Below are 12,142 nucleotides of genomic sequence, written 5' to 3' on the forward strand. Positions count from 1 at the left end.
TTTCCAAAAATTATAAAAAGGTGAAAAGAACCTTATTATTTTCATATTTTCATTTGACGTTCATGACATTATTTTCAGGGAAATTCAAACTACATTTTGTTTTTGTTCCTCCCTTTTGCATAGGTTGTTTGGAGATGGTGCATCTAATGTTGCTCTTTTAAAAATTCTGGATGAACATGCTTCTTTCCTGCGGCATCGCTGTGAATTGCCCACTGCAGTACAGTTGGAAAAGAGGCAAAGACAACTCCCAGGGAAAAGCTCTGGCAGTACAGGGATTTTTCTCCAAATTGTCTCAGCCCAAGTTACAAAATCGCTGCATTACAAGCAGCTGATGAAAAGAGTTCTTCTTATATTCTGTGTCCATTTTATTAGGTATTGGTGGTTTAGCCACGGGTGATTAGCTCAAATTATTTAGCTGAAAAATAAAATGGTTAAGGAGAGTACTACAGCTTCCCATTCACCTGCATGAGCTAACACTGACTTGCGGGAAGCTGTCTGCTCTGTTTATATCACAATAAACTGTTAAATCCTCTAGTTTTTCCATGAGCAGTAACTGAGGATTTGCAGTTTGCTAAGTATAGACAGGACTGACAGCTCGTGGATCAGCAAAACCGGTAACGCAGCGCTTGTCCCCCTGGGGCTGACACAAATGGACCCAAAATGTGCCCTCGGCTCAGCTGGTCTTCAGTTCTGCAAACCAAATAAATGACCCTGTACATAAGAGACCTTTTCCCAGCTCTGCTGCAAGAGCCACGTCTCTCTGCAGCAGCTTCTGCTGCCAGTGTCAAGTGAAGACTCCACCTTACACCATCTTAATCCTTACAATAATTGCCTAAATCTTGTAAGGTCTGCAGTAGACTATAGTGGATGGAGACGTGTGTTGGAATGGGAGAGGGTGGAGTAGAGGCATATTCCCCATATTAAATGTTGTTTCACTACATTAGAAACAAAAATAAAGTGAAAATCTTTACAAAACTAGAAAGCAATAAGGGCTTACATTTATACCATCAGAAGCCCTTTTCAATTCTAAATGACAATTTGGGGAGAACAAGCCCAGGCCTGTTTTAACAGTCCTGATGTTAAGACAGACACCACATTCATGGGGAGAACAGCTAATGGTAAGCGGGATAAAAAGAAATGCCCCAGGAACATTACACAACCGCACCGGTTTTCTACATGCGAGGTTTATAGTGGGAGTCAGTTAACATGGCACACACCCCAAAATCTGCCCTTAGAAAAAGGTGGGTGTCAGTAACCCTGGACACGGGAGCTGCTGTGCTGAGCCAAACCCCAGTTTACCCAGCCCAACACCCTGCCCTTGACACCCACAGCAGATGCCTCAAGTGATTGTGAAAGCTCATAAGCTTATAAACTAGCAAATGGCATCAGGCACCAACCCTTCAAATCCCTAAGTGGAGAGGAAAAGGTTAAACTGGCCCCTTTTAATCCAGTTCTTGTTTGGTCATATTTAGACTAACCTACTGTGCAGAACAAATTCATCCTATATATGATATATGAGAACAGATTACCCAAATTTTAAAATACGTGCATTTGACCAGGAAACTATCTTCAAGCTTTACCTTGCTAATCACTTTATTTTTACTCTCTCCTCACAACAAAACCACTACAAGTTACCACAAGCAGCTTGTGAGCTGGCTCAAACTAGATTTAATAAACAGATAACACATCCTGTCAGCCCAGATTGAGAGGTAATTCCCAAAGTCCTCTCCAAGTCACGATCTGGGCTCTTTTCTTTTAGTGTGTTGTGCGCCAGTTTGTGAGCCTAAATTCCTAAAACTCTGCAAAAACTGATTAGAAACCCAAGCATTAAAAATCAGAGTGAGGAAGGGCTCTGTACCTCTGCTTGAATACTCGTGACTGATCCTGCAATTCCATTCTCGGCGCTTATGTTATTGGAGCTGTTGTTTGGAGAGCTGGGACCAGATCCAGGAGCACTGTTGCATGCAGAGTCTAAAAACACATCCAAAACCAACTTTTAGCGTTACAAACAATCTCCGCGATGGTATTTAGAGAGATAACAACCCCTTGAGAATTTTGTTTTGCAGGAAAGCAATCCTCCTCCTCCCCATTGTCCCCCCTAAATCTTCCCAGGGCTCTTAAATAACTAACAAACACTTTCAAATGGTCTGTCCAAGTACCTACTTACCATATTTATGTCTTCTCCTCAAGGGGATTTCTCTTATAGTCTATAAATAGCTTTAAATATGATTGGAAGATAATAAAAGACATGGAAGGCTTGAAGAGGCCAAACTGGAAGACTGTCCTGCTTCATTTTTCTAGAAGTCCTTCTCTCACCCTCTTTAGCCTATAACCCTAACAACACCCTCTCGCCACCTATTGCATCAGACTCCACGCTGGAAAAAACAGAGAACCATCTCAGCGCTGACATTTTCCCATGCAGGCTTCTGGTGCATCTGGATTTACTGGAAATACGCCGCCAGCACTGAGCCCTCACGCTGATCGTCTATGAGAGCTGACCTCTGCTTTTTTTCCAAAAAAGCACCGAGATGTTCCAGTGCAGGCGAGTGGCCACGTGTGATGTCCTTGTCCCCATCACTTGGGAAGAGCCCACACTGTGCTGGGTCCTCCGAGAAACATGACCTCTCTTGAGCTGCCCTTCGCACAGCACAACAGCTCCCAAAAAGCACCTGGGGACTGACTGAGGAGGATGATATTTTGCCAGGATGGCAAATTAAATCATTTTAAGACATTTAAAAGCTATCTGAGTGACGTGGGATGCGACAGACAATTGGCTGTGGTCATAGCTGAGCACATTTTACAAAAATCAGGCAAAACTCTACACGGTCCAAAACAGTAAATCTGTTTCAAATCACTGCTTTTTTTTTTGTTTTGTAAGTCTTCTTCACTCAGGGAGTAAATCACTTTCTCATTGGGAAGACTCAAGGCAAAGTTAATCCCCCCAAATAATTCTGTTATCACCTGACCGCTCAGAAAATCCTCTCAGCTTTGTATATTTTATCAAGATGTTCCCTATGAACTCACTAACCAGAACCACAGAGGAGACCAGCCTGAAATCAAAGTCCTTCCCTTAATGATACAGAAATAACAACAAACAGAAAGAGCACATGAAATTGCAACAGGCAGAAAACTTTCCTCGGAAGATTTCTCACCTGGTGTATGGTACAGCTTGCAGTGTTTCTCCTTTTATTTTGGAAGGTAAATAACATTAAAACTTTTCCTCCTCCCCAAGCCCAACGCCTGAAGAATCTCCCAGTGGCTGCAATGGTTCAAGCTGCAGCAGTCTCATAATTGCTCTAGGATGCCCCAGTAGAAATAAAAGCCAATTGTTACAGTTTGGGGGATTTTTAAAGATAATTTCTTTTGTGGCATTTTTCTGTACATACTACTCTGCTATTTTGAGCCTTGCAAATACTCCAAAGCAGGAAAGAGATTATTTGATTTTTTTAAGAAGGAAGCTTTGTTGCTGTGCATTTGGGGAGGCATCTCGCTATCAGGAAACTCAGCACCGAATACCACCCAGCTGAGCACCTAACAACTAACTTCTCCATGGAAAACAACCTTGGAGAGCCTAGGTGTTTTGAAAAAATATTCTGATTGCATGGAAAATATGTGCTTTTTCTGGGACCATGTCATTAAATGCAACATATGAGATCTCATGCATACTACCTAGACAGAGGAAAAGTACCTGGCACATTCAAACTGTGACTCTGTGAAGATGTATACTTCAAGGATTAAATGCAACTTGTGTTCCCTGAAGGGAGGCTTCTTTCAAATTTTCCATTCAAAAACCCCCCTCTTACTGTAACAAGTCAGATATTTTTCTAGCCAGGCTCCAGGTTGGCTTCTTGAACCAGGTCCATGCTCAGTGAGAAGCCAGAGCTTTCACTGGCATTTCTGAAGGCATTACTGGGACCAAACAGCCAGCCGTTAGGGCTTGATTTATCCCAAAAGCTGCGTGTCATAAAGCAACATCTGAGGAGTGAAGGCAATTTGATTTTCAGATCTGATATAAATTATGCTTAGCTGTTGAATTAATCTACTCCCTCTGCAAACAGAGAGGCTCTGACACAGAGTGGTGCACAGCTGCCCCAAAACCACCCAGCTCTCTAAAGGGAGCTCATTTTGAGTTGGTTTGAATGATGATAACATGCCTTAAAAGTGAGACAGGTCTGGAAAAGCTGTCATGTAGCGGTACTTACACAGAGGCATCCCTAGATGGTGCTAAGAATTAACTTTACGGTAATCTATACAATCTGCTTTATTCTGATCCATGCTTAGAAACTCTACTCCCAGAAGAATATTATTTTTCAACAAGAAACTGTCAAATAAGTAGTCAGAAATACCAGCTACATACATATACATATATATATATAAATGCCTTACATGTTTTAAAACTTTGCCATAATTACTTAACAAGGAGCTATGGCAGCCTGCCCAAAGCCTAAACCAAACAGGAGTTGTAAAGCATTTACTGCTGGAGGACGACAGCCATGAATTATAGCCTCCCCATGGATATTAATAGGATCACCTTTGAGAAACTTTATTTCTCAACAACCTGTTGCTGAAGATCATAGAAATGCTTGGAAAAACAAGCAAACAACCAGCACTCTGGTGGCATATCTCCATCTGTCTATGCAAGTCTTAAACCACAAAAATCTCATTGAGTTGGTAATGCTGTTTCAATAGATGGGTACCCAAAGGACCAATGCTGATGCCAACCTGCACCACCCACTGCTGAACTCTGCCAACTTCACACAGGCTTTGCCAACATTGAGGGGCACAGGAGAGATCCAGACTGCACAATGAGCCGGATGAAGGAGCTCATTTTGAAAAGGGACATCTCATTGAGTACGTCATTGCCAGCACAGATGTGTCGCTTACCCGACATACCTGTGACATCCAGCGGGCGCTTCTTAAGAGCAGTAACCACCGGACCATCTTTTCTGCGCAGGAGGGGGCTGCTCCGCCTTTCAGCAACTTTTTGCTTTAGTCTGGATCGTAACTTCAGGTTGGGTTCAGACGCTGAACAGAAAAAGGAAAAGCAAACAGTGTTTTGGTTAATATTATTTCAGTAGTTTTTTAGTCAACAGAAGGGTTGGGTTGCAGATCAGCATTTGCAGAAGCCTCAACAAAATTAGTCATTTAATACCATATATTTGGAACAAAGACTTCTTAACATAATGAACAGGTCCTGGCCTATGTGATATCTGAATTCACTGGCAATGAAAGTCAACAGCATTTTAATTGAAAAATAATAATCATCCTGCAATGTCTTCTCTCACTTGAAGACACAGACTTACAATCTGCTGTGAAGCATTCAGACTAGGGCAGAGAGCACCAGCCTCATCCCCTGCTTTCCCACCTCCACCCAAACTTGCTTCCAAGCCAGTGGTTAAACCTATCTTATGGGATCGAAAAAAATCAATACAGGAATTGGTGAGACAGCCGAGATGGTGCCATTTGGTCAGCATGGAGCATCACCATGGGGTTGAGACGCTATCTGCGATGTGTTGTTGAAACGGGCAGCTCCACACCCTTGGAGTCATCCGACCCCACAGGAGGGGGAAAGAAACTATGAAAATCAAACCCCACAGTGAACACAGGTAAATGTTTTCCTGCTGGTTCACCTCCCTGAAGCAACTCACCTTGGAGTCAGATGAGCCTGTGTCAACTGGAGCCAGCGTCAACTCAAGAGAAAAGGCACGAGAGTGTGGCTACGGTCAAAGCTAATGCCAGGGAGGAGAAGGTTTGTTTATTTGGGGCGCAACTTACTCACATCATCACAGCCACAAGGTTAGACCATATCTAAAACCACATCGAGTACTTGGAAAATTCAGCGCTGCCAAGGGGAGGTGCACATCTATTTCCTGAGACCACAGTCTGACTTGCTCTGTATACATCACACCTTTGAGAGACTCTCTTTAAAACTGCTGCTGTACCCAAACACTGAGACTTAATTTCTCCAGAAGTCAAAGCAGAGCTCCTGTGGACCCCTGATGCCTCTGGGTTGATGACAGCTGGCAACACCGAACACGTTTGCACGGCACAGCTTATCAAGTTTTTATACAGGTAATGAAGCCTTAAGTCAAGATTCCTCCTGCAAGATGATTTTCTCTGCAAACTTTCTCATCTCTTGAGTATACATGAAATATCTGCTTTGGCGCTTGAGGGCTCCTGACAGTTATGAGATTTGTGAACTGGCCCAATATTTTCCCTTCTTCAACCTCTTAACATCTCTGCAGCTTAATCCCTTTGAACCAGCAAATCCTGGGCTCTTACCATTAACTACCGATACACTCGGCTCCCTACACTCCAGGGCCAATAATCTGCATTTCTTTAGAAGCATTAAAATAGGGTTTACAAACTGATTTGAATTAACTACGTCTGGCTACAGATACATTTCCCTACAGCTGGCTTTGACCACTGGGTCATGTAAAAGATCAAGCCCAACAATGTTAATTGCAGAGCTCAAAAATCAGAAGGCTGATGAATTCAAGATCAAATGCTTCAAGTTAAGCCATCAAAACAGTTCTTTGATGAAACTTTTGTGAGAAAAAAGATCTTTTCATGAATGTTTTGGACAGAAAAATGCCAGCAAGAGATAAAGGGAGCACTAAAAAATGTGTCAGACTCCTCAAGATGATGATTAAAATGCAGTATGAAGTGCACTAGCAAAGGAGGAATCATCTTATAGGGCATTTGCGTATAAAATGTCATGGGACTGAATGCAAATCTGTCATTTGCTCGCAGGGCAGTATTAGAAGAGTGGACTAGTTAAAATACAAGCAGCTCCAACCAGCTACTTTATAAAGTTCTCTTCAAAACAGAAGTTGACTTAACTATTTTAAAAGTAGTCTCTGGGTATGTGAACATTCGGTACCTCATCCCACATTCTTTGATTCACAGCTTAAATTTGTTCCAGATATTGAGTATTAGTAACTGTCTAGATGCTCCAGTCAAGACTTTAAAGAACAAATGGGAACATGTCACAGCTAGATGCCGATACATCCATTTTAGATACATTTGCACTGCCAACCGGCAAATAAAATATAAGTCTATGCCACAGCTGTTGAAAGGATCTGTCTTCTGACTAAGAAAAACATGACAATAAAAACTGTACTTCAGTGCAAATTTTATTCATGCGCAATTTATACCCTGCATGGTGTTCATCTGAAGTATGTTTTCTGCTGGGAGCAGACAAGTAATTGCATGGTTTTCAAATACAGCGAACAAATTGGTTAGAAACACCTTAAAAATAAGCAGGGAAACAAAAGATCTGGGGTTACAGATTACCCAACACTATGAGATACATCTCATATGTAAAGCCACAATAAAAACATCCTTCCATGTAACGGGAAGGGAAAGAACATAGAAAATTACAGCCTTAAAAGAGAAAACACCTCGAGAATAAGTTATGGTGAAAGCAGCATATTACAATTTCTCAGATGCAACTATTCTTAGGTAAAACTATTCTGTATATTTCTCCTTCACTTCCTTGGCTGGAGGATCAAGGTTTGAAACACCAAAAGTCTGTTTAAAGAACTACATTTCTTTAGTTCACTCTGATTTTGTTCTATTTATCCCCTAGATATAATCCCAAATCTTCTTGAGAGCATAATACCTACATGCATTTAATTAGGTGCTATATAGACCAAAGTAGGTGAATTAACATTCAGCACAGGCAACACAGAACAGTCTCAAATTCAAAAAAAATTACATATAGCATATTTTATAATAAAAGATGTAGCTGTCAACAGAAGCATTTCCAAAACTCAAAACAATAATTAAAGCTTATCCAGATGGTTTTAAAACTACTATATAAGAAAAAAACATTGTTAAACTGAAGAGAGCATAAACCCAAGAGAACTAAAGACTAAATTACAAAACTTACTGGTCTTCTACATCTTAAGGTGAAGTATTTTAAACAAATGCTGTGAAGCTATCGACAAATCAGTTTGATTCTTGTTTAGCAAACAAATGGAGCTCCTGCCCAAGTGTGAGTCAGCTTCCACAAAGCCAGTGGGATTTCTTATGCTGTGACATACTTTATTTGGCCTATAATAAGGATTTATACAAAGAATATTTTGTTTTCCTCCAAGTAAATTAATAACTAGAACGTAAGCCAAAAGCTTCCCTAGTTTTCACAGGCTCAAACCCAAGTTACCCCTCTTGTACGTCATTTATTACAGCAGGACCCATGTAATCCAATTCTTCAACATTTATGTCATTCTCATTGTTTTCTTCCTAGAATTGCATTCACTAAGCTGCTGAACTAATCTGACATTAAGTCTATGCAAGTCAAAAAACACAAAGTCCTGGGCAGAGTTTGCCCCGTTCCCATTACCCATCCACATTCACGAAAAAAAGCGCAAACAATGTACCATGAAAACCCCAATCCCAATCCAGGCACATTTTAATTTTAAAGTCTGGGGACTGAAAAAAAAGGCTCTTATTCCTTTTTTATTATTTTTAAGCTACATACTAAGGCCTCACCCAGCAGGCAAAGGCCAACACAACTACCTTGTCTCTCTTCTGATGTCCAGGTCACCCCACGAGGACACATGGGAGAGGGAGAGAGAGCTGTCTGAAAACAGCCTTTTGCACAACTCAAAATTTTAATAAATTATATTTTGCTTAAGCTGGAGATACTTCAAGTTCTGCAATTGAGCATTTAGTCCCCACACTGCGGCTTCTAGTTTGTGACCTATGTAGTCAGGAGGACCTGGTGAAGATGGACATGGCAAAGTTCCCCTACGGTCAAACAGAAAGACTGAAAATTGTTTCACATTTATCCCTCTGAAGCCTAAGCAAGTCGAAGTTCTTGATTTTCAATATTGTAGGCATCAGCATAGGGGAGGAGAAGAAGAACAGCGGCCCAAAAACATAACTAGTTGAGACAGGTACCACAGGGCAAAAGTGGCAGCAGAAAATTCCCAAACTAGAAAGCAAAACAAGAATAAAAGCAGAACATCCTGCTCTTCTGCATAAACGAAATGGTTTTTAACATCTTGGTACCATGTTGGATGGCATCACCTGAAATAATATGTCTACGAACATGTGTACATGACTAGAAAGGGACAGATAAAGATATCTTCTGGATTTTCTTCCTTTTCTCCTAACTGTGTTGGCATGAGCACTGTGTAAGAGCTCTGTAGAAGGGCTATTTATGGAAGACCATATCCTTAAAATGAAAACTTAGTAAAGGCCAATATTTGGTGCTTTTCATGCTGAAGTTTAGTAGTCACAGCATCTCAGCAGTAGAAAGAGGGCTTTAGCACCCATTAAAGTGGGCACACAGTATCGACACTTTTTACAGCTTCACTATCATTTGCTTGCCTGACTAAAAAAACACACAAAATCACAGCGTGACGGAGCACCACAAAGGTTTCCGCTGTGAAAAGCCAAAGCTGGACTAGAAAAACAAACACGTGGAAATGCCGCATCTCGTCTCCGTCTTTCCCTTTCCAAAGCCTAAATAAAGACAGCAGCTTTGCACAGTTCAAAGTATTATCTGAAAGATAAGAGACATGCGGAAGGGGATAAGGAATAGAAAAGAGAAAATGAGGTCCTACAAACAAGTTTCTCCAATGAAGTGCTTAAAAGAGCACTGAGCTCTGCAGAAGGTAGGAAAAAACATGTAATTTCCATACAGCAACTAAAAAGCTGCAGTACCAGCTGCCTGAATCCCAGGGCAAGGAGCAGCTACAAAATCAGGGAAACTAGTGAGTCACCCACAGCGGCCACAACTTTTGGTGACAATCTCCTTACATTAGAACGAGCTTTTCCCCAAAAAACCCTACAGACATTTTAAACTCAAGAACTGCACTGATTTCTACTGAAATATAACTTGTTAATACACAAAAGGCCAATGTGGGTCGGAACACGCATGGTGGTGTCCCTTCCATCCTTTGTCAGAGTCTCATGGACCAACCAAGCACTTGTTTCTGTACCTAGAAACCTTCCTGCCATGGCTGTGATGACCGAGTCTATGCCCTGCCCTGCCAGCCTGGGGCAGTTTGCCCTTTTTCCCCTCCTCCTTGCCCTGTCCCACAAGCATCTCCTGTCCCCTTGCCTGTCTTTGGGCTGCTCCTAGGGGAAGAGGCGACCATCATTCCCTCCAGCCTCCTCCTGTCCTGGATGCTCTTCCAAGGAACTGTATAAGAGTAAATAAACCAAATAAATCAACCTCACGCTGTCACACACAGCTGCAAACCGTTGAGAGCTGGAAGAAGGGAAACAGTGCACTGAGAAGGCAGCAGGACACAGCTCAAGTGATGCACTGTTTCCTTAGAGCTCAGCTGTTGCATTTCAGTTTGGAGAAATCACTTCAAGTTACTACCCTGGATGATGTTCAAGTGGTGCTCGTGGCTGTCCCGCAGAGGACAGGCACACGCTTGTCATGCTCTCCTAGCTCAGACTTGATGCTAGTTTCTGCTAGATGCAATGGCCCAAATGCTAAGTGTCTCAGTTCTGGCCAGAACAAACCTGGGCATGTATATATAGAGACATATATAGATCAATATATATACACACATGTGAAACTGTGCACACTCCTGTCAGTCTCTGTGAAACAGAGCTGAGAGGACAAAGAAGGCGAAGGGTGGGTTCGCTGAACAATTGAGGGGTAGGCCCCTGCTCCCCAAAGGTGGCACTAAACCAGAAGACTTCATTTAGTCTTCTACTGGAAGAGGTTCCCCCTTCGATGTACCATTGACAGCACTTCTCGAGAAGCACTTTGATGGGAAGTGCCAGCTTTTCCCCCATGGATCCCCACTCTCATGCCAGAAGTGTATGAGCTTTATCAGAGCTCTGAGCAAGGAAAGGGGGTGCACCCTCTTTTTGCTTCCTCAGCACCAGAGAGGAGCATTCACAGACCACGGCTCACAAATGCCGGCTGTGTTCACAGCCACTGCTTGTGCCAAAGAAAAACGAGGGAGCAAAGAATCCCCTAGTGTGCATTTAGACCTGGTTGTCAGAAGAAATGGAGGAACTAAAGCAAGCATTTGCTAGTCCTCCATCTTCACTTTGGTTTGTTGCTGCTCTCTGAAATTTCAACGGGCTGCTCTGAAGAGCTATTCCACAACACCACAGTAATAAAGTAATTTTTATCTTTAACAAGTTATTTTTGGATTAGAGAGACTGACGTTCTCCCCTCGGAGCACGAAAGGGTACTTATAACAATCAGGATTTCTCGGTGGGGGCAGCGGCCCATCTCAGCAGCCGCGCGGGGAAGCCGGACCTCCAACCACGTCAGCTGGAAGGACAACGTGGGTGGGAGAGCAAAGATGCTCTCGAACTTGAGTGACACTCCGTGTCGTACAAAGCTCAAAGATTTTCTCTAGATTATACTCCCACATTACACTGGGGTTTCAGCCTACTCTATTTTCCTCTAAACAACCTTTGTCACAAAACAAACCACTTACAAACATTCCAATAATCAGAGCCAGCTCCAAGAGGTATTATCCCTTTCTTGACAAATGCAGCATTTTAATTATTGACAAATCCTTTCATTTTTCCTTTTCTTTATTTTAAACACAGCAAGTTCTGAACAATTTCGCCTGCTTAGCTGCAAATAATAGTCAAGCAACAACCTGTGCTTCTGCAACATAGCAAGGAAACCAACAAAATCATGGGATGCTGGATGCTTCCTTCCCTCGGGCTCCTCTCTTTTGCGTGTAAAAAGAAGAGTATTAGCAAACAGGAGATGGCTACTGCAGCCTCGGTATATCTCGCTGTCACCCATTTAAGTGCAAGCTGGGGCTTAGAAGTCATCACTCCAAATCTGCTCATGCTTTATTCAGCCAGAAGAACGACATCAACCTTTTCTGTTTGTTTTAGGAGGCTGGTGGGCTGGAAGCTCAAATGGTTGCCAGGACTATTAGCATGAGTGACGTATTTGTCAAATTCCTTCTGCAGCATGTCCCAAAATGGTGGCAAAATCCAGGAAAACCACTGGTCAGAGCAGGCCTTCAAGTGGCAGATGGGCTGGACTGTGCCTGTTTGTACCCCATACGGGCAGGTACGAGGAGACATCTCCTCTTCCTTGCATTCCTTTACTTCTTGAGGGAAGTCACTGCAGCAAAGAGGTGCAAAAGCCATGGACTAATGATGCTGAGCAAAAACCTTCTCCTTGGACCTC

At 42.4% G+C, this 12,142-nt stretch overlaps 1 protein-coding gene across 25 annotated transcripts in view; it reads right to left on the bottom strand.

Moving 5' to 3' along the window:
- The window catches only part of HDAC4 (histone deacetylase 4), a 228,949-nt gene that overhangs the window by 68,194 nt on the left and 148,613 nt on the right, over positions 1-12,142 (bottom strand). For 15 of the 25 annotated variants that reach the window (XM_065069250.1, XM_065069252.1, XM_065069248.1 and 12 more), the window contains 2 exons: positions 4,894-5,025; positions 1,859-1,971 (listed from right to left, as the gene is read on the bottom strand). In XM_065069250.1, coding sequence (XP_064925322.1) covers positions 1,859-1,971; positions 4,894-5,025 — 245 coding nt within the window. Of the gene's footprint in view, positions 1-1,858; positions 1,972-4,884; positions 5,026-12,142 lie in introns of all 25 variants that reach the window. The other 10 variants (XM_065069241.1, XM_065069243.1, XM_065069244.1 and 7 more) reach the window with 1 other exon arrangement.

The sequence above is a fragment of the Columba livia genome, chromosome 7 (genome assembly GCF_036013475.1).
Source record: "Columba livia isolate bColLiv1 breed racing homer chromosome 7, bColLiv1.pat.W.v2, whole genome shotgun sequence".
Classification (NCBI taxonomy): domain Eukaryota; kingdom Metazoa; phylum Chordata; class Aves; order Columbiformes; family Columbidae; genus Columba; species Columba livia.